This window comes from Myxine glutinosa, chromosome 6 (assembly GCF_964187855.1).
Source record: "Myxine glutinosa chromosome 6, kmMyxGlut1.1, whole genome shotgun sequence".
NCBI classification, from domain to species: Eukaryota; Metazoa; Chordata; class Myxini; order Myxiniformes; family Myxinidae; genus Myxine; species Myxine glutinosa.
This window is the reverse complement of record NC_136266.1, coordinates 72,454,331-72,476,614: the sequence shown is the minus strand read 5'-3', so window position 1 is coordinate 72,476,614 and position 22,284 is coordinate 72,454,331. Positions and strand designations below refer to the sequence as shown.

The window sequence follows — 22,284 nt, the reverse complement described above, 5'->3', positions numbered from 1 at the left end:
CTTCCTCCAGGACCATTTGCTCAACACAACACTCAATCACTATTACTCACTCATACACTGCTCCATACACTTTCGATTCTCAAAACCATTGCCTCAGGCACCCAGATTTTCCCACGCTCACACACACATCTCTCCCGAGCATTGCCTAGCAATTCCTCATTTGCTCGATATCAATACTCTCACACACACGGCATCATCTGATCTACCTGGTGCCCTGCTAAAACTTGCGCTTCCCAGTCGCCCCTTACATTATTGCGCTCCCTCGTCATTATCATCCATTCTACACTCTCTATGTCCCCACTACCTGTCCAATGTCGCTACTTAAACTTACCGTTACCTATGGTCAATCTCTAGATCCCTACACACTTTATCCTAACCCTCCCAGGCTAGTTTTCACTGCCATAAACCCCATAAACCTATAGCTCCTTTGCCCCCTTGTGGGAGAGATGACAGAGTTGCCATCCCATCACATCGGGTATCTCCCACTATCAATTTTGCTTTTCAAATTCCAACCAATCACAAATTCCAATCACTGCCAATCCTTCTCACTATTCCAAATTTCGGATCAAAACACTATCATCATCATAGTCCGCTATATCTGAGCCTCGGTGCGTCGTTACATCATTAAAACTCGGCTTCGCAAAGCCGAGCAATGAATTCGGGTGGTTTGGTCGCCTGCAGGTTGAATCCGTCCGGCATTTGGTTCAGACGAGGCGGTTTGGTCGGGCCGAGATTCCACGCACCATCTCGGCGCGGCACTTTGCGGCCTCCGGCCCGATGGCTCAATCTCGCCCGGTCGGAACCCCGTCCCCGCCACCAGGGGGCACCGTTCCGATCCCTCCAACCTGTCCCTGAACTGGACTGGTCGCCTTGCCCGACAAGGCCCAGAATCGACCGTGCGGGGCGGAGCCAGGCACGAATCGGCCACGACGCTTCGAAGAGAAGCGACGCTGCGCCGACCCGCGCCGGGCCTCGCATCCAACAAAGCGCACCGCGCCCCGAATGCTCGCCTCGGCTATCCGTCGCCCTAACTGCTAACCCGGTTACCGGTCGATGCTTCACTTGTATGCTCACACCACGCGACCCTTTTCACACTCACCAAACCCGGCGTCTTGGCGCCTCCAGTGCATCCCACACACTCCGTCCATTCCACCCCCGCACTCCCGGTTACACACCACACCTCTTGCGCACACTCGCAGTTCGCACATTTCGTTCCACACCTCTCCTCCGTAACACTCACCATGGGCGTGCACTCTTGCATCCACCCACTAACGCGCTCCGATGTGCCCTCCCGCACACGCGCCACAACCAACTCAGGTGTGCTTCCTCGCACACTCATCCCAAGCGTGCATCCTCGCACCCGCTCCACCACCAACTCACTCCCCGAGTCACTCTCACCCTCGCACGTACACTCCGTATCGCTCTCACTCTCTGTGTCACACTCCGTACCCTTTATAACACGCTCACTCTTTGATGCACACTTTTTCCTCACACGCGTGCCATTCACTTTAACACAACACACAAAGGACCTTCCACGAACGCCCGGGTGCTTTCGCGATCCCTAGCGCACGACAATTCTCTTCGCGCCAAACACTCTGCCGAAAAACCTCTTAGCACCATACACAGCACGACTCACCTTTGGGATCCTCTTCGCCACGCGCACCTGCAAATCTTTATAAGGATTAGCAAGTATGGCATCAGGATGTGAACTTAGACTTTGTGCACAATCCATTTCTCCCTCCAACTGGTGCTTTTTAAATTCTGCCGTCTCTACAAGCCCGATTTGAACTATTTCTTTTTCTTTAACGACCGTTGGCTTTAATAAAATTCCCTCTACCTCAGCGGACGCCGGCTGCCCCATACCCCGGGTCGCGATCTCTATACCCGTCATTTTACCCGTGCTTTTCTCCGCTTCGCTCAACCAGTGCTCCTCGACCCGCTTTACCTCGTTGTGCACCCTCGGGACCCTCTCGCTCAACATGCGATCCATGGTCTCCCCACATTTTCGTGCGCCCTCCCCACATTTTTGTATGCAGTCACCCATTCTATCCCCAACTTTACCGATTCGCTCCAACTTGCTTCCTAGCCTCCCGATTCGATTTCCCATATTACTTAACCCGTCACTCAATTGCTCACTGGTACCCCTCGCTTCGTCCCTCATTTGGCCCCCCAATTGCTCACTCATATTATTGCTCCGAGCATCCATTTTTTTTCCCATTTGCTCACCCATCTTGGCCATAAAGGCCTCCATTTGCAGCATAAAAAGGTTCAAATCCACCGGTGCTGCTACGGTCACGGGCGCGGCGACATTTGGTGCCGCTGCCACATCGTGCGCGAGGGCGCCATCTCGTGTACCTGATACCCCCTCAACCACATCACCATTGCTCTCCTCCTCTCTCTCCCCCATATACACTTCCCTGGGGTCCTGGGTTGACTCTAACCCTTCTATCTCTCCCACCGGTACCCGATTGCCTTGACCATCCATGGCACGATTTTAAATTTAGGATGTTATAAAATAAAATTTTGGGCCACTCGTAATTTGAGCGCGCTATGCGCGCTTCAGGTCCGAATCCGACACTCCTGACACCTATTGTTACGGAACCCAACGTCGGCCTCTGTTCCCCTTATTGAGGGGGGATTAATCCCCTCGTCTATGACTGGCCGACGTGGTCCCTGACGCTGCACAGCTCCCTCCGGAAAGGCAGGTGCGCAACCCCGTTCGCGTCCGCGGACAGATGTTAATTGCCGAGCGGTTTAGCAACCGCGGCACGGACCATTTAACAGAAACTAAACCCGATCCTTAGACGTTGGCCAAAATCGCACCACAGGTATTCAATGAGGGAAAAGACAAGGACGAAACGGATGTGAAGAAGAAGAAGAAGAAGACAAAAGTAAGAAGAACAAATATGATTTATTACTATTATTTACAAGTCAAAAAGAAACCAAGGAAGGAGGAAGAATAATAAAATAATGACAGAAAGGAGTAAGGAGACACAGTGCAAATATTAGCTGACCTATAAACAGTCTTACTTAACCCAGGACAAGACACACAAAACAGACGACAATCAAACTCACACGAATGGGGAATGGAGGCAGGACCGAATGGCTGGAAGGAGAGGAAGATTCAGCTGGACGCTGGCTGGAGCTTGATCCCGCACGGGACGTCGGGCTGGACCTCGACGGCCACCGATGCCACCGATGCCACCGCAATCTGGTTCCTGCGTAGCAGCGGGTCGAAGCTGCATGGTCTCAAAGCTGCGTGGTGGATTCAAAGCTGCGTGGTGGACTCAAAGCTCATCTCCCATCTGCCGCATCTCTCTCGTGGGGGGCGTTGCGTGACGGGTTCTCTCTCTGCAGAACGGCTCGTGGGGCTCCTTTACTCATCTCTCTCCATGGGGGCGTCGGGCCGCGGGTTATATAGGCCACACCCTCGAACCTTCGCGAACCTCCCCGAGCGTTCTCTCCCCGCCCTCTCAAGCCAAACCCCTTGTACTTGGTTGGTTGTTCGGGGCTGGCTCACTCCTCCCCTCTATGACAAGGTGGAGACACGCCTTTCTTCTCCGAGATTACCTCGGGTGATGGCAGCAAATGTAGTTGGCAATGCGAATGGCAATGACGCAGTTGGAAATGGAGGTTTTGGGAATGGGAATGAAAGGGAATCTATCTTATTTCAATTTGATGCAATGCAGTGTTAACTAGTGGGAACAGAGCCTTCAACTACATAGAATAAGGAGATAACTATTTAAGAGGGTATATGATTGGCTACGTGTATGTATATGGAGTAACTAAGGAGGACGACCTTTGACATTTACACACAACACGGAAGGTGATATTTACAACAATTCTCATGACACTTACAACAATACAAAAAAAACACAGGATTCTCAAAGCCGCAACAATATTATTATATATATTGTTACGTGCTCCTCCCCAAACCCCCGTCACGGTGTACCTCCGAGCCCCGAGAGGAGTCACGGCAGAAAGACGTGTTATTCTGTATGTCAAAGATCAATGGTGAAACCACACCAATTGTTACCAACAAACAAGTATTGTATTAAGGTCACACAAGAATAACAGTACAATAACAACATTAATCAATTGTACAACCAATATATCATTCCTATGATGGTACCATCAGTTTCGTACAATATAACTCACTGTGCTCCAAGTGAGCGAAAATAACATTCCCAATGTCTCTGTCCCAGCTTCAAACCAAAGTCGATCCACGCTCTAGTGATCGTCAGAACGATGTTGTATCGAGACCAGAATCCCGCTCGGTTGACAGTCACACTGCCAAAGATAGGCAAAAGTGTCCTCAAGAGGCGGCTAGGAAATCACACCTTCGGGTATGGACGTTCAACGGCTCCCAATCGACAAACCGCAAATCCACACTCAAAATCCACGTTGCACACACACACCAGGTTAACGTCTGGATGGTTGTGAAAATGGTTGAAGCGAGGTGAAAAACTTGGAGTGATGCGAAAATCCAGCGCGAGGCAAAATGGCCAATGGTCCGTTCTCGAGACGTATCGGCACTCCAATGATTCTCTTCGGAATCAACCGCAAAACCTGTCACGCAGGTTTATCTGTCACAGCGATAACAACTCTGTCGCAGGAATCCCTTTCCCAGGAAACCCCAAAGTTTGCTAGTGACCCCCGTTCGCCAGCGTTTGCTCAAAACCTCAACGCAGCTCGGCTCGTTCTCCGACCTCACTCGCTCCGCCTCCTTTTTTCTCCTCTTCTTCCTCCTCCGGTTCCCGATCCGGTTTCCGGTTTCTTTTAAAACATTAATTTATTTTACCTTTTGAAAACAGTAATCTCTATTTCACTTAAACGATAACAATAATAGTACATGGAACCAAAAATGTTTACAGTGGATGAGAACCGCAACAACGGAAGTGACGAATCTGTAACAATATAAAAGAAAGTTTTTGTTTGTTTGTCTGCAGGCGCTAATCTCCTGAACGGTGAAAGATAGGAGGAAACCTCCAACACAAAAAATGTCGGGACGGGCCCGGGGAAGGTTTTAGGCTCGGTGGTGGAGGCCGGTCAAGGCCGCCTTGGCCGGGCTGGGCCCATTTCGCAATAAATCTTCTTCTTTCAAAATTCTCTTGAAGTACAACTTATGCACTTAATAGAAATATCTGACTGATTGCAGCACATGCTTTGAAAATTCTCTCTCGTGGGGTCCGACAGAAGAAAGAACAAGAAATCGTTGAGCACTAACTGATACTGGGCTCGCGTCAGACCTATGTACAGAAGATTAAATTCATTCAAAAAGAACCCGGGCAACGCCGGGTGCATTCATCTAGTAAACGATAAAATCCAGGCTTACAGCACACATGCACTCTTTTGATCCTCGTTTCTCCCTTTTGTGTAACTCACTTCACCTTCCCCTCCAAACGGTACACTTTGCATTTCATGTCATCCCCCATCCCTTCCTGCAAATTGTCTACCCTATCTAACCCAGTCATGGTACCCACAACTTACTGTGTTTCCTCCTCTCTGTCTTCTCTGTTCCTGTTTGTTCATTCCCTCGCTTCTTGTATCCAGTATCCACTCCCATCTCATAACCTTTTTTCTTTTTTACACATTTTCACCTCGTTCTTCCATGATCCTCGATTTTGCTTGAAAAAAATTAATAAAAGCAATGATTGTTACAGTTGTGTAATGTCCATTGTACTACCTGTAATAGCAATTGTTGTGTTTCAGTGGAAATTTCGATGATATTAATGAGAGTGAAGGTTTGACCCTGGATGACCTTTCACCTTTGGTACATTCAACACCATCCCCAGACGTACGGCTGGGCAGTGGGACTGTAAGCCAATCCCAAAGGTGCTGCTCACTCAATACTGACCAATCTGTAAACAGCAATCTGTCTGCCAGCAAGGTATGATCTCGTTTGTGTGTTTGCAAAACCCTGAAGGTGCGTGCGTGCGTGTAGCTAAAGCCCCTTCAGCCCACTACATTGTTATATGTTAGTTGTTGTTACCTGAAAGGATCCCTTTATGCACCATCATTGATAAGGTCCTGGGATCCTTATTAACAAAGTTGACGTACACCACAGCCCTCGTTTCCTCTCTTTTTGTTCTTTAGTTACAAAGTTGATGCAGTGCTTCCACCCCATGTCATACGTGGTATCGGATTATTCTCTACTACTCTCCACAGCGGATTTCCAGATTTCTCCACAAGGAAACCTAGTTACAGGGAACAACCCAATGAGAGACCACCTTCAGAGGCCATTTTCCCCTGCAGAGCAGGGGTTGGCGTTTTTCGGGCATCGTGGACCCCTTTTTGAAACAATGTTTTATGGCCGGATGACCTTCCTGCCACCAACCCTGGTAGTAGCCTCTTGCGACGCACAGGGTACCAGTGAGCTGGTACTCAATTTGCCAACCTTGGAAGGATGACAGGCTGCGTCAACCCCCCTGGTGTTAATTCAGAGATTGACCGGGATTCGAACCCAGGATCCTAGGATCCCAAGCCGGCACCCTAACCGCTAAGCCAACACCAGGCTCAGGGAACAACCCAATAATGCCTATAATAAGTTCAAATAATCTTCTCGACTCGTAAGCTTATTACATGAATGATAAAGTCGTAATAACAGCAACGGAACTAGAACGAGCGATCAAAAATTGCATTCCCTCCCCCGGACTTGTTACCTCCACCACCTTAGGTGAGCAGAGGTTGTGGTTTCACCCTAGTCTATTCACTTGATTGTCTGTGAGCAGGGTATCTCAAAATGTTGTGAACAGATTGAGACGAAATTTGATTGAGAGGTTTGGGTATGTGACAAGGTTGAAATGATTAGATTTTAATGAAGATCCGGATACTATAGTTTTTATTCCTCCGTCGAAGAATTCGCCGGATGTATTATGTTTTCGGGTTGTCCGTCCGTCCCTGATAGGTTTTCGCGACTGCGATTACTTGAGAACGGCTGAAGGGATCTTAGTCAAACTTGGTGCAGATATGTATAATGAGGTAAAGATGAAGTGATTAGATTTTGGGGTCACGAGGTCAAAGGTCAGACCAAAACATCCAGGAACAGATTTCTGCCATTCATTTTATCGTTTATCTGCCAATATCGCTAATCCGACATTGGGTGCTGGGAACAAAGTAGTCCGGATTAACGAGGGTTGACTGTATAAGTATATATGATGCAAAGATGAAATGATTCGAATTTGGAATCGAGCAGGCAAAGGTCAGAGGTCATATTAAGTAAAATTTATATTGCCACACCAACTTGTGAACTAGTGATGGGATTTTGAACAAATTTAGTATAAGTATATATGATGCAAAGATTAATTTATTGCATTTTGGAGACAAGAGGTCAAAGGTCAGAGGTCATGTCACATAAAATGTGATAACTTGACAACAGCTGAAGGGATTTAAATCAAACTTGGTACAAGTATGTATAATGATGTAAACATGAACTGATTACATTTTTGAGTTAAGACGTCAAACGTCATGTTCGGTAAAAATCCTGTTACTGTGATAACTTGTGAACCAGTGATGGGATTTTGCCCAAACTTGGTATAAGTATATATGGTGCAAAGATGAACTGATTATATTTTGGCATCAAAGGTGAGGAGTGAAGTGATTTTGTGATTTTGTTGAAGTCAGAGGTCATGGCAGGTAAAACTTGAGAGCTGAATGGATGTACAAGTATGTATAATTATGTAATAGTGTGGGCGGAGGCATATCGGACGCCGTTGTAACGTCGAAGAATGTCGTTCTATTTTAAGTGATTCTTCACAATTGAAAGATAGCGTCAAAAACGATATATAGCAGGATATCTTAAAAAGTTGTGGATGCATTCAGACGAAACTTGGTGGACTGGTTGGATGTGTGACAAGGCCAAATAGATTCGATTTAGGTGAAGACGTGAATCCAGATATGAGAGTTTTTAAAGATTTCAAAGTGATTCTTCAGCATTGAGTGATAGGGCCAAAATAAATGATACATGACATGACCGAAAGTATGTGGATACCCGAACATCGAACATCTCATTCCAAAATAATGGTCATTAATATGGAATTGGTTCCTCCCCCCCCCCCCCCCCCCCCCACCCCCTTTGCTGCTATAACAGCCTCCACTCTTCTCGGAAGGCTTTCCACTAGATGTTGGAACATTGCTGTGGCGATTTGTTTCCATTCAGCCACAAGAGCACTCGTGAGGTCAGGCACTGATGTTGGGTGATTAGGCCTGGCTCGCTGTCGGCGTTCGAATTCATCCCAAAGGTGTTCAATGGGATTGAGGGCATGGCTCTGTGCAGGCCAGTCAAGTTCTTCCACACCGATCTCGACAAACCATTTCTGTATGGACCTCACTTTGTGCACGGGGCCATTATCATGCTGAAACAGGAAAGGGCCTTCCCCAAACTGTTCCCAGAAAGTTGGAAGTACACAATCGTCTAGAATGTCATTGTATGCTGTAGCGTTAAGATTTCCCTTCACTGGAACTAAGGGGCCCAGCCCGAACCATGAAAAACAGCCCCAGACCATTATTCCTCCTCCACCAAACTTTACAGTTGGCACTATGCATTCGGGCAGGTATCGTTATCTTGGCATCCGCCAAACCCAGATTAGTCCGTCGGACTGCCAGATAGTGAAGCGTGATTCATCACTCCAGAGAACGCCTTTCAACTGCTCCAGAGTCCAATGGCAGCGAGCTTTACACCACTCCAGCCGATGCTTGGCATTGCGTATGGTGATCTTGGGCTTGTGTGCGGCTGCTCAGCCATGGAAACCCATTTCATGAAGCTCCCGACAAACAGTTGTTGTGCTGACGTTGCTTCCAGAGACAGTTTGGAAATTGATAGTGAGTGTTGCAACCGAGGGCAGACGATTTTTACGTGCTTCAGCACTCGGCGGTCCTGTTCTGTGAGCTTGTGTGGCCTACCACTTTGCGGCTGAGCTGTTGTTGCTCCTAGACGTTTCCACTTCACAATAACAGCACTTACAGTTGACCGGGGCAGGTCTAGCAGGGCAGAAATTTGACGAACTGATTGTTGGAAAGGTGGCATCCTATGACGGTGCCACGTTGAAAGTCACTGAGCCCTTCAGTACTGCCCATTCTACTGCCAATGTTTATCAACGGAGATTGCATGGGTGTGTGCTTGATTATATATACCTGTCAGCAATGCTTGTGGCTGAAACAGCTGAATCCACTAATTAGAAGGGGTGTCCATATACTTTTGGTCATGTAGTGTATGTAGCATGATATTTCAAAAACTTTTGGATGGATTATGACAAAACTAGGTGGATGAGTTGGGTAGGTGACAAGAACAAGCCGATTCTATTTTGGTTCAGGTGCGAATCTAGATTTGGCCTATCGGTAGGATATAAAACGTGAACTGTTCAGCCTGGCAGAGGTATGGTCTCAACTGAGTTGTTCTAGTGTTATGTGGTTTTATAGTACGCATTTTTGAATTACTCACATTCTAATTGTACCCTACATACTTTATAGACGTTCTCACATTCTAACTGTACATACTGTCAAGTCCGTGGCCGAAGAAGACCAGCCTTGGACAAGTAGCCGAACGTTGCTTTAACTCCGAGGCGTATACCCGAACTTGGTGGGATTACCTTTTCGCGCACGCGGGAAAGGCCTGAAGCCTTATCTGATCGGACGACCGCCACGGGGTTTCATTCATCAAACCCACAAACAAATAGACACACACGACGAGGAAAATTCACAATACACGAATGAAGTGCAAAAATAAAGGATTTAATGAAAATAATTGTAAGACGATAAAAATGAAAGATGAGGTAAAAGCTAATATCCTAATTTGAAGATCCTCCACTCAGACACAATTGCAGACAAGTCAGGAGATGACGATGGTTCACGAGCGAGCGGTATTCAATGACAAAGGTCAAAACCGACATTGAAAATATATAAATAGGAATGTATTATCTGTTGTGAGACTAGTTAGCTACACAATACCGAAAATTCGGTTCGATTCCGACAACTTTGAAAATTTGACTTTTGTGACCTTGAAATGTCAAAACGAAGGTAACTGACCTTGAAATGAGATAGAAAATAATGTATAATCAGTTATGAGGTTAGTTGGCTACACAATACCGAAAATTCGGTTTGATTCCAAGAACTTTGAAAATTTGACCTTTGTTACCTTGAAAGGTCAAAGGTCGAAGATTCTGAAATTTGTTGGAAAAACTTGTATTTCATGATGTAAGTGATAATATAAGATCATGTACGACATTTCACCCTATCAGGAAGCGAACAATGTAATAAAACCATTAAAAAATCGACCTTTCTAAATATCGTGACCTTGTGACCTTGACCTTGGGGCGAAAATGAAAAATCGAGCTCCGTGGGGCTAGACACATGACATTGGCCTAACCAAATACCGAAACCCCTGTCAGATTCCACCAAACCCCTCGGAGAAGATGTAGCTTGAACTCGATTACCCCCTGAAAAGACATCTTTTTTGGGAGTGGCTCCGCCCACAATGGGCGCAATACGCCCACTCCAGGCAGGACACAACTGGATCATGATATCAACCTCCCACCCAAGTTTCATCAATATCGGATGATATCATCGGGTAGTTATGCTGTGGAAAGACAGACACACACACACACAGGCACACACACAGACAGACGCACACACATGACGAATATAGTGGTCACTTGATAACTCGTGAACCAACAAGGGAATGATAAAATATAAGAAAATGGTGTGGTGAGTCGGCGATACTCAGCCTGCTCCAACGAGGACAAGCGCGGATGGTCCCCGAGTCTTTGCGAGGGAGCGCACAAGATGGCGCGAATTGTCACATGGCACCCTGAACCCTGAAACGGTGGCAACTCGTCCTCCTCCTCCGGTCGTTCCACGGACAGAATGAGGGTAACAAAAAAATTTTTTTCTTGCTTCATGGTCTAGGCTCGTGGAAGATCTATGACAAAGAACAAATGCTGACACAACATCGCAAAGGGAACAACAGGAAAAAGGGGAAACACCAGCAGGGTGTAGGGAGAAAATAGATGGAGACGGACAAACAAGGGATGCAGGTAATGATGAGGGGTAAGGGAGAATGCAAAGTGTGGACAAGATGGATACATAAGCAAAATGTTTGGGAGAGGTGGGAGTGGTTTAACAGGTGTAGAAAAGGTCATGATTCTGGATCGGGGATGACTTGAGATGGTGTTGAACAGTTGTTTTGAAGACCTGGAGGGAATGATGAGATTGAAGAGAGTATGGAAGGTGGTTCCACATGTGGGGGGAAAAAAAAGGAATACAGTGCCTATAGAAAGTCTACACCCCCTTTTCAAAATTTTAACCTATTGTTACCTTATAGCCTGGTATTAAATTGCATTAAATCGGGCTTTTCCCACCTTTAATTACACATCGTAACCCACAACCCACAACACAAGTGAAAAATAAATTCTACAAATTTCAGAAAATTAATTTAAAATACAAAACTAGAATATCTTGTTTGGATAAGTGTCCACCCCACTGAGTTAATAATTATTGGTGGAAGCACCTTTGACAGCAATTACAGCTGTGAGTCTGTTGGGATAGGTCTCTACCAACTTTGCACACCTTGATTGGCAATATCTCCCCATTCTTCTGCACAAAACTGTTCAAGCTCAGTCAAGGTGCGTGGGGAGCGGTGATGGACAGTAATCTTCAAGTTATGCCACAGATTTCTGATTGGATATAGGTTGGGGCTCTGACTGGGCCACTCAAGGACATTTATCTTTTTGTTCCTTAACCACTCCAGCATAGCTTTGGCTGTGTACTTCGGGTCATTGTCATGCTGAAAGGTGAAATTCCATCCTAATTTCAGCTTTTTGCAGAGGGCAGCAGGTTTTCCTCTAGGTTTTTTCTGTATTTTCCTCCATCCTTTTTCCCTTCTATCCTGACAAGTGCCCCAGTCCCTGCTGATGAGAAACATCCCCATAACATGATTCTGCCACCAGAATGCTTCACAGTAGGGCTGGTGTTCTTTGGGTGATGTGCTGTGTTGGGTTTGCGCCAAACGTAACGTTTTGCATTCAGGCCAAAAGGTTCCATCTTGGTTTCGTCAGACCACATAACGTTTTGCCACATGGCTTCAGAATCTCCAGAGTATTTTTTTCCATACCTCAAACGGGAGTCATGGTGGGCTTTTATAAGTAATGGCTTCCTTCTTTCCACCCTTTAATTTAATTCCAGGCTATAAGGCAACAAAAGGTGAAAATTTTGAAAGAGGGTGTAGTGTAGACTTTCTTTAGGCACTCTAAATGAGTGGTGAACAGTGGTTCTGGATTTAGGCAGTTTCACTAGGTTGGGGCTGCTGATGGACCATGTGCGGTATGCAGACAACTGAGGGCGACATAGCACAAAGAGGGCAGAGGGTGAAAATCTGCGCCACCAGGTTTTAGAGGAGGGAGGCAAGTTTGAGGGCTCGTTCTTGAGATTGGAGAGACGTTCTTTTTTGTTCTTGAGAGAATAGACACACTTGTTGTGGCTTTGTGGAATGATCTGAGGTTGTCTTCACTTGGATTTGCCTTCCAGGAGGAGAATGCAAGTTGTTTCAAAGCAACTGCCAAACCACAGGATTCAGAGTACCAAGAGCGGGAGGATGGGCAAGATAATTGAAGAGATGGGATGAATCTGTGCATAATAGAGAGCAGGTTTCTGGAGAAGAACTCCCAGTCTGAATTAATATCAGCGGCGGTGGATATAGGAAACCAGTCCTGATGTGTTTTAAAAAAGAAAACATTAATTTTACCGTTTATACACGAGGCGTGAATGTAGAAGCAGGTCGCATGTTATGAACCGCGAATACACGGAACTTGCGAATGTTGGGACCGCAAATGTGAGGTCCGACTGTACTTTATAGATGAACCCGCATTCTAATTCCACATATTTTATCGACAAACTCGCATTACCATTATACATACTTTATGGACGTACTCACTTTATAATTGTACATACTTTATAGACGTACTCGTATTCCAATTGGACATACTTTATAGATGTACTTGTTTGAAAAAAAGAGAACACTTACTACTGGCTACCACTAGGTGGCGCTTGTGGCCTGCATTATGTGCGGACAAACAAACAGACAGACAGAAAAACGGACCCAAATGCAATACCCTCTCTGGCAATGGTAATAAACAATGGAAATGGAAATTCATCACAGACTTTTTCATCACTAAACAGGTAAAAATTTACATTTGTAAAAACACCCGCTATACTTAAAATCATATAAGAAACATAGCTGGCCTGATCTGCTCCAAATTATGCATACGTGTTGGTTGTATCCAAGGCCAGGTCATGCGCAACCCCCACCTCCAACCTCCCATAAGGCTGCCCTTGGCAGGAGCAGGTGTTTCCAGTGCAGATAAATATTGTTTCTGTTCCCTCTCTCAGATTATAAATGTCAACCCTTACTATATCTAGTAAGGGGACACTCTAATCACAGTGATTCAGAATTCATAAAACTACGAATTACCAGATCTGTACATCATAGATGATACTCAAGGTATTTGAGCTTCACGAGGTATTTGGGTACTCGCTTCCTCGATCAAGCCTGCATCAAATAGGTTGAAGCAGACCTGCATTCTCTATGTAAATTGGTACCGTGGAGCGCCACCAGGTGGTGGTGGTGGCAGAGGGTATTACAACATCTCTTTTTTTTCCTGGGCAACGCTAAGGTTAAAGCACTCTTCGCATGGGTAACTCCTCAGTCACATTTGCTCTACGGCTAGGATACGGCGGCCGTACCCCCCCTAAATTGACAGAAACGTGCGGCAGCCGCAGAGTTTCTGAGGTGGCCGCAGGGTGGCCCTAGGGCGTATGGCTATCTTTTACAGGCCGTAGGGGTCGCCGTGGAATTATAGCGCAGAGTTATAACTTTTTTCATTTCTAGGGTGGCCGTAGCAATTCGACAAGCCGTAGCCATGACGACGATATACATATGAAAAAGAACTGGTATATATACCCACTCGTTACCGTCCGTCTAGCCGCACGTTCGCCTTAGGGCCCCCCTGCGGTCGCCTTGCGGACACCTTGAGGCTACCTTGCGTCTGCCTTGAAAATTCTATGGCCGCCGCAGGGACGCCCCAAGGTCACCGTGCGACATCAAATCAAAGACCGTACGGCACCCCCACGTTTTCGGTCTCCACAATACCCCGTGCGGCTACCCGATAAATAAAAACATATGTGACTGCTACATTGTGTGACCGTGGAAATACTGCGGCCGCCCTATAATTGCTAGTGGCCGTAGATTTTTTTAGACCCTACGGCCGCCGAGCCAAATGTGACTGAAGCATAAACAGTCCAATGTGCACTCACCTTTTGGCTGTCTAGCATGGGTTCGAATCTCAGGCCAGTTATAAACTGCCATCTTGGTGTTTCGCAGGCAGTGCAAGGCACCACCACGTGCCTCTAATGGATGTCATCCCGGAGGACCCGTTAAAGGCTCCATGCTGTACTCCATGCAAAGTAGGCGAGTTTTCCCTGACACCTTGAACTAATTACAAATTCCTGCCCAAATCACCTCCTGTCGCATGGCAGACCTGGCCAGCCGGTTCATGAAAGACTTGGGCCAATACCGTTCTCCGGCCGATCCCACAAGACGGAAGGGATACCTGGTGCCGTTAAAGAAGTAAAATACTTTGTTCCCGCTTCAATATATATTTTAAATATTTCCTTCACAAAAGCCTTTTGAGGAAATTCCTTTTGATTACCTGTGATGCCTGACAGTGCATTGACATACCCGAAAGGTTTATAAAACACATGATGATGTAAACACTTTGTCAATCCATGGTGAGAACCTTCGGTCTCAGGTGGAATGTTACCTCTTTGTATCTTCTGCAATGTCAGAATTATGATCATCCATTCATGGTATCTATTGTACTTTCACGGTTGGCACGACTATTCATTATACCCAATCATTTAGACGCCATTTTATAAAACTCCCTCACACTTGTTAGAGAGCTCTTCATTTGCTGAGGAATCTCGGGACTGTAGGCCTGATTTGAGTGCAAAAAGTGGGTAAAATACATTTTTCTTTTGCTGTTAAGTTTTCGTGGGTTGAACTTTAATCGTGTACACTGTAAAGTATTTGGAAAGTTTGATGTACAACATGCGTGATTTGGACAAGTTTTTAGGGTTAGAGACCACATGCATGTTATAGCATGTGGACTTGTCAAGTAGGGCTGTGCCGTCTGTGCATCATACCTGGATGTCTGGCTCTGGCTTTGAGGTATGCCTGTGCACAACCTTATGTCAGCTGTTGTCGGCTATTCGCTCCCTGTGCTTGAGTCGGTGAGCGCGACTCGAACCTTGTGCTAATAGGCTGTCGGTTGTTCGTCCACATCTTCCTCATTCACTCCATATAATTTGTGCACCCATTTTCCTTTGCATACATCTCTCAGCTCACTCTTTGCTTATTGTTTCCTTTTCAATATTTATCCCCGCTCTTTTTGAAAAAAATGGGGCGATATTGTAATTGGCTCCGTCTGTCAGTCCATCACGCTGGTGTTGGCTCGTGTTGGCTTAGCGGTTAGGGTGCCGGCTTGGGATCCTAGGATCCTGGGTTCGAATCGCGGTCGATCGCTGAATTAATGCCAGGGGGGTTGACTCAGCCTGTCATCCTTCCGAGGTCGGCTAATTGAGTACCAGTTCACTGGTAATTCCCTGTGCGTCGCAAGAGGCGACTAACGGGGTTGGTGGCAGGAAGGGCATCCGGCCATAAAACATTGCTTCAAAAAGGGGACCAAGGTGCCCAAAAAAGGCTAACACCTGCTCTGCAGGGAAAAATGGCCTCTAAAGGTGGTTCTTCTTCTTCTTCTTGTCAGTCCATCACGCTATCTCCTAAACAGTTGTGCAGACATTCACCAAACTTGGTAGTTATGATCACCACATTGCAGGAATGTAAAAGAGTAGTGCCATTTTTGGCCCCACCCCTTGAGGCCCTATGGTGGGGTTAAGAGGTCGAATGCCAAAAAATGTAAGTACGGCCACATTTGAAAGCATTTTTTAATGAAATTTTGTAAATGCACTCAACATTGGGGGCACATGAAATATGTAACGATTTTTTGGATTTGTTCCCCGGTTCATACTCCAGGGCTGGGGACTGAGGTTCACAGGGGTCAAAACAAGATTTTCCAACTCACAAGTTGATATTGGGTCATACCTGGTGGAACCTTTTGCCATCTTTGAACTTCACTTTAGGTGGGAAGCATGGGGATTTGCGATGGCGTACCTTTGACTTCGGTCTACTTTCATTTCCTTCTGGTTCAGGGCATTTCCCTTTTTGTAGATGGTGTTTTACAACTGGATTCTCACCCACAGCCTTCCCCAGTGTTGTTCACACAGAGGCCACACTTATCTGCAGAGATTTGTATTAGCCAACAACACCGTGGACGCTTACAAGGGGTGGGGGGAGGGGAAGGGGAGGAGGTGCTAAGTATGCACATGTAAAGGGAGGTGGTACAACCACGCTTTTCCATGGGCCTAGACTTTGAAAACAAAAAAAAAGATGCATTGAAGAGAAGCATGTTGTGGTCACCCTTCATAGCTGAAGATGGCCATTCACACGTGACGTGCAAACACCTGTGTGCATAAAATTGTTTGTGGTCTTTGAGCTGCAGAATGCGTGGGAACCACACCTTGAGATAATAAGCGGTGCAACCTCATGTCATGGAGTATCTGAGACATCAGACCACCTGCTTACCTTTAGCTTTTGCCAGAATTTGTAATATGTTCAGGCTGCCGGCTATGATTCGGCAACTATTTAAGTTTCACTAGCGCTAGCAAATGGCACACCTAGCTCAAGGTCCATCCAAGAGACAGTACACTCTGTGATGCTACGTCCGGCCTGCGAATGACAAATCCATCAGTTTACAGTTGAAGTCCTTTTAAAGAACAGAACATCCGTTTACAGGAAGTTTACAAAACATCAGTTTGCAGTGAAATTCATAATTATAATTTCTTCGAAAGTGGAAGTACTTTTCAAAATACAGGAAAGACGTGACTTTAATTATATATATTTTTGAAGATTGCTATTTGAGGAGTAATTTTGGACACATTATTGGAAGATGTCTATTTGATGTTTTTTGATTGTGTGCAGATGGCATATAAATGTTTATTTATCGTCTTGGACTTCAATTGAATTGGCTGCATTGTTAGATATCAACAGGGTTGCTTGATGACGCGTCCTTTCAAGTGTGGAAGCCATTGCATCGGAGAGCAGCCATGCCGGTTTTAAATATCCGTGGAGGTTTCTCCAAACCTAAGGTCAGAATAGCATATATTATCATCACCTTATTTTTTTATTTTTTTTTAAATACTGAATCGAGGCTCGTGAAAGAGCTGACAACCGCGAGGGAAAGACAGCACAGGGGGACTGCGAGGGAAAGACAGCACAGGGGGACCGTGAGGGAAAGACAGCACAGGGGGACCGCGAGGGAAAGACAGCACAGGGGGACCGCGAGGGAAAGACAGCACAGGGGGACCGCGAGGGAAAGACAGCACAGGGGGACCGCGAGGGAAAGACAGCACAGGGGGACCGCGAGGGAAAGACAGCACAGGGGGACCGCGAGGGAAAGACAGCACAGGGGGACCGCGAGGGAAAGACAGCACAGGGGGACCACGAGGGAAAGACAGCACAGGGGGACCGCGAGGGAAAGACAGCACAGGGGGACCGCGAGGGAAAGACAGCACAGGGGGACCGCGAGGGAAAGACAGCACAGGGGGACCATGAGGAAAAGACAGCACAGAGGGATACAATTTGAAAACATTGTCGATACAATTTGAAAACACAAAATGTAAATATGCATTTGTACCATCACGACAAGCCGAGAGTCACCGAAGAGCTGACTGGTTGGTTTGAGCTCCGTGCTCGAGTGGTGCCGAGTCGATATCAAACACCGGACTACAGGGTGTATCAGGTCTCCCAGAATGTTTGTCACCAGAGCCTGAGCTTGGAATGAAGGGTATAGGTTTGAAAGTAATAGTTTACATCATTTTGTACATTTTCTACAATATTAAGCCTATGAATGTAGATATGATGCACATAGAAGCCCTTCCTTGTAACCATAACCATTGTGGATAATAATTGCGTATGTAGTATATGGACATTGTTCCGCCTCCCTTGCCAACTTATTGTGTTAAGGGTGATCGGCAAGAGATGGAACCGCAACTTCATGTCGAGAGGAAGGTGACATTGCCAGCTGAAGACAGGATGCAGTCGCACATTCTCAGGTTTGCCTTATGGTCCTTGGATAACTAACTGGTCTCTATAAGACATCGAGTCGGTCTACGTCAGAGCAAAATACGGACAATTATTTTCTCAACCAAATGTTGAAAGAGGCAGGCTGATCACCTTGGGAAAGAAGGTGAAGCAATATTTTTGGCTTGGGCCCAGAATGCTTATGTTTTCACCCCTGTCTGTCTGCCTGCCTGTCAGTATATGAGCAGGATATTTGAAAGCATTGTGGATGGAGTCGAACAAATCTTGGTGGATGGGTTAGGTGTGTGACAAGGACAAATTCATTTGATTTTGCTGAAAATCTGGATCTGGATACGGATACTAGAATTTTTAAGTGATTCTTCACAAATGACAGATAGGGCTAAAGACGATATATAGCACGATAATAAAGAAAGTTATGGACGGGTTATGACAAAACTTGGTGGACGAGTTGGGTGGGTGACAAGAACAAGTCAATTGTATTTAGGTTTAGGTCCGGATGCCGATCCGGCGAATCGGTGGGATGCAGAAGCTTAAACTGTTCATTCTAGTGGAGGTATGCGATCTACGGAGTGCTGTTTTAGTTGGCTATTGTAAGGGAGAAGACATACGTCTATCCTGATTAAAGCCTGGAATTATTCTTCCAAATCTAAAACCAGAACTCTCCAACCAGTCTCCTTCCTCAAAAATCATGGTCAAGCCTTCTCAAGTCTTGTATCTGGTGCATTCCCCTCCATCCCCTCACTCACCTCAAATGACATCACTGCAGACTCTGCCTGAGATAAGGCAGAAGTTCTCACTCAAATGAATGCTTCCCTCCAAATCTCATTCACCAAACCCACCTCCCTCTGTCCCCATCTTACTACCTCCTACCTACTATCGACTGGACTTTGTGTCCTCACCCGAGAAGGTAGAGAAATTTCTGTACAGCCTCGATTCTGCCTCCTTGATGGGCCCAGGCGACGCTTGTGCTCATGTTCACAAATCCTGCTCTGCTGCTTTTCCTTCTCCTTTGCCTGTGCTCTTAAAACAAGGATGCAAAAACACATCCTATCAACGAAAGACCAGTGAGCTTACTTTAATTTTTTTTTTTTTTTTTTTGTATACACAATCGAGGCTCGTGAAAGAGCTAATATTTATTTCACAAACAAATCAAACAGACAAACAAAATATATAAAAATAGGGAGCGGAAGACAAGATGGGGAGAGAAGGGGAAGCACACAAACACAACATTTGAGAGCAGGGAAATGTGTGGGATGGAGAGGGCTTGGGGGGAGGAGGCATGGGAAGGGGGGGGGGGGGTGGGAGACATGCTGAGACAACAGGATTTTAGGACCCGTGGGCTGATGCCGTCAGGTCCAGTTGCAGAATCAGGACACCAAGGACTTCCAGGACAGAAGTTGGTCTTTCAAAAAAAGTGGATTTGGGGTGAAATTAGCGGGGGTAGAAAAGATCAAGGTTTTGGATGGGGGAAGATAAGAGATGGTGGTGAACAGCTGTTTTAAAGACCTGGAGGGTGGGGTGGGATTGAAGAGAGTGAGGGAGTTTGTTCCAGAGGTGGGAGAAAAGAGGAATGAAGGAGTGAAGGTGAGCAGAGAGTCTTGATTTTGGCAGTTTAACCATAAGAGGGTTGCATGCAGATGTTGTGCGATCTGTAGGAATATTTGGGGGACAGAGCCCAGAGAGAGCTGGGGAGGCAAGGCCAGAGAGGAGTCGGCAGAAGACGGAAAGACCACTAACCTGCCTGCAGTGAGTGAGTGAAAGTTCCTTGGAGTTAGCTTCATCGCGGGAGATTCCAATGATTCTGAACGCTTTGGTTTCAACAGTGGGAAGACGAGCGAGGTGTGAGGCACGAGCAGCAGCCCAGAGGGGAGAGCAGTATTCCATTGAGCTGTGGATGAAAGCCTTGTATGTGGTGAGGAGCTCAGGTGTGCCAAGGAAGGACTTCGCAGGATGCCCAGTCGGCGACTGGCTTTGGAGGCCAGATTTGAAATGTGGTTTTCCCAGGAAAGATCATGGCAGATAGTGAGACCCAAAAGCTTGAGTGACAGAACTTCTTGGAGAGGATTATTCACAAAATGGATGGGAGGGTTATCCAGTCAGTCTTTTCGGAGAGACATCGTAAGAGTGTGAGATTTGTCAGGATTGAAAGACATGTTCCACTTGTTTGCCCAGTCTGTGATTTTGTCCAGGTCTGCAGAGAGTGAGGGGGCTGCAGACTGCCTATCTGAGGGATGAGGAATGGAGCGACAGAGAGTAGAGTCATCAGCAAAGAGATAGAGAGGATTTTCAAGAGAGTCAGAGAGATCATTGATGAAGACCAGAAAAAGCACAGGGCCCAGAACACTGCCTTGGGGAACTCCAGCCTGAACAGGAATAGGAGATGAGAGAAACCCATTCAGGGCCACACGTTGACTACGACTAGAGAGGACGTCCGCCAGCCATGTGTATAGATTTCCATGGATACCAAAGGAGGAGAGTTTGGTGAGCAGAGCGGGGTGCCAGACCGTATCGAAGGCACGTGATATGTCAAGGGAGACAGCTCTAATTTCCTGTTTGGCATTGAGGACCTCCATCCATTGTTGAGAAAGCAGAAGCAGCATGTCCAGAGTAGAGTGACCAGGTCTGAAACCAAATTGATGGTCAGAGATCAAGCCATTGGAGAAGAGGAAAGATTTCATATCCGAAGCAATGATGGATTCCATGACTTTGCTGATAATTGGGAGAAGGCTGATTGGTCTGTAGTTGCTAGGATCTGTTTTTGCACCTTTTTTGTGCAAAGCGGTGATGTTGGCTGATTTCCAAGCAGATGGCAGATGACCTTGAGCAAAAGAGAGGGCGAAGAGAATAGAGAGAGGGAGTGAAAGTGCGGAAGAACAGGATTTTAGGACCTGTGGGCTGATGCCGTCAGGTCCAGTTGCAGAATCAGAGTCGAGGGTTGACAGAAACTTTTCCACCTTGTCAGGAGGAAAGTACACAGAGTCGAGGAGCAGCTGGGTACGACTGGGTACGGTGGGTACAGAGAGGGATGGGTTTGGGACACAAGATTTAGAGGCAAACACAGAGTTGAGGCATTCAGCTTTTTCAAGTGCGGAGTCAGCCGTGTAGCCATTTGAGGTGAGGGAGGGGATGGAGGGGGAACAAACACCAGAAACAGATTTGACCAGACGCCACCAGGATTTGGAAGAGGGAGACAGATAAGAGAGTTCGGTCTTGAGAGAGGAGAGATATTGTTTCCTGGCTCTCCTGAGGGTGGACACACACTTGTTTCGGGCTTTGTGAAAGGAAATGACATTTCCTTCCGTTGGATTTGCTTTCCAGGAGACGAAAGCAAGTTGTTTCTGGGCAACAGCCTCACCACAAGATTCCGTGTACCATGGACGGGAGGAAGGGTATGACAACTGAAGACGAGATGGGATAAATCTGTGCATGAGAGAGAGCAATTTACTTTGGAAGAATTCCCAGGATGAGTTGATGTCAGAGGCGGTAGAGATGGGAGACCAGTCCAGATGATTGATGGCTGCTTGAAGACCGTGCCAGTTGGCCTGAGTGAAATGCCAGACTCGTCGACGCTGAGGAGGCTCTCTGAGAATGGTCAGAGAGATTAATCAGCAAATTCATTTATCAGCAAAGTCATGGAATCAAATTCATAATTGCTGAAGTTGTCAATTTTTTTTTTTAAAGTCTGTTTACAAACACGTTGATCTTTCACTTTCAGTTCAGATTCCATCCCAATCACTCATGAACTGTTCCTCGCTCATCAATGGTGGTTGGCTTGAAATATCCCTGAAATTTTTGTTTTTTAATTTTTTTAGAATTCTGAGAACTTTTTTGAGAGCTATATCCACAGAATTTTTTTGGTTGTGGTTCTCAACCTTACTGGAATCTCCCATGATTAGGCAGAAGCACAATGTGTATTGCTTTCACATGAAAGCACATTTTCTGCAATATTACTACCTTGGCTTTCTCATCCCTTCGACCTTCCCCATACAACTCCAACATGGTCTTCCACTAACTCCTGGTGAATCTTCCAAAATCCAGGCAGACTGCACATCTCAATTCCTTTGTTTCTAGTTCTC

The 22,284-nt window shown here is 46.3% G+C and overlaps 1 protein-coding gene across 1 annotated transcript in view; it reads left to right on the top strand.

The window, feature by feature from the left end:
• Positions 1-22,284, top strand: part of LOC137429963 (uncharacterized) — a 54,540-nt gene that overhangs the window by 8,301 nt on the left and 23,955 nt on the right. Inside the window, exons 3-5 of the mRNA XM_068120368.2 lie at positions 5,713-5,890; positions 17,146-17,253; positions 18,131-18,219. Coding sequence (XP_067976469.2) covers positions 5,713-5,890; positions 17,146-17,253; positions 18,131-18,219 — 375 coding nt within the window. The remainder of the gene's footprint in view (positions 1-5,712; positions 5,891-17,145; positions 17,254-18,130; positions 18,220-22,284) is intronic.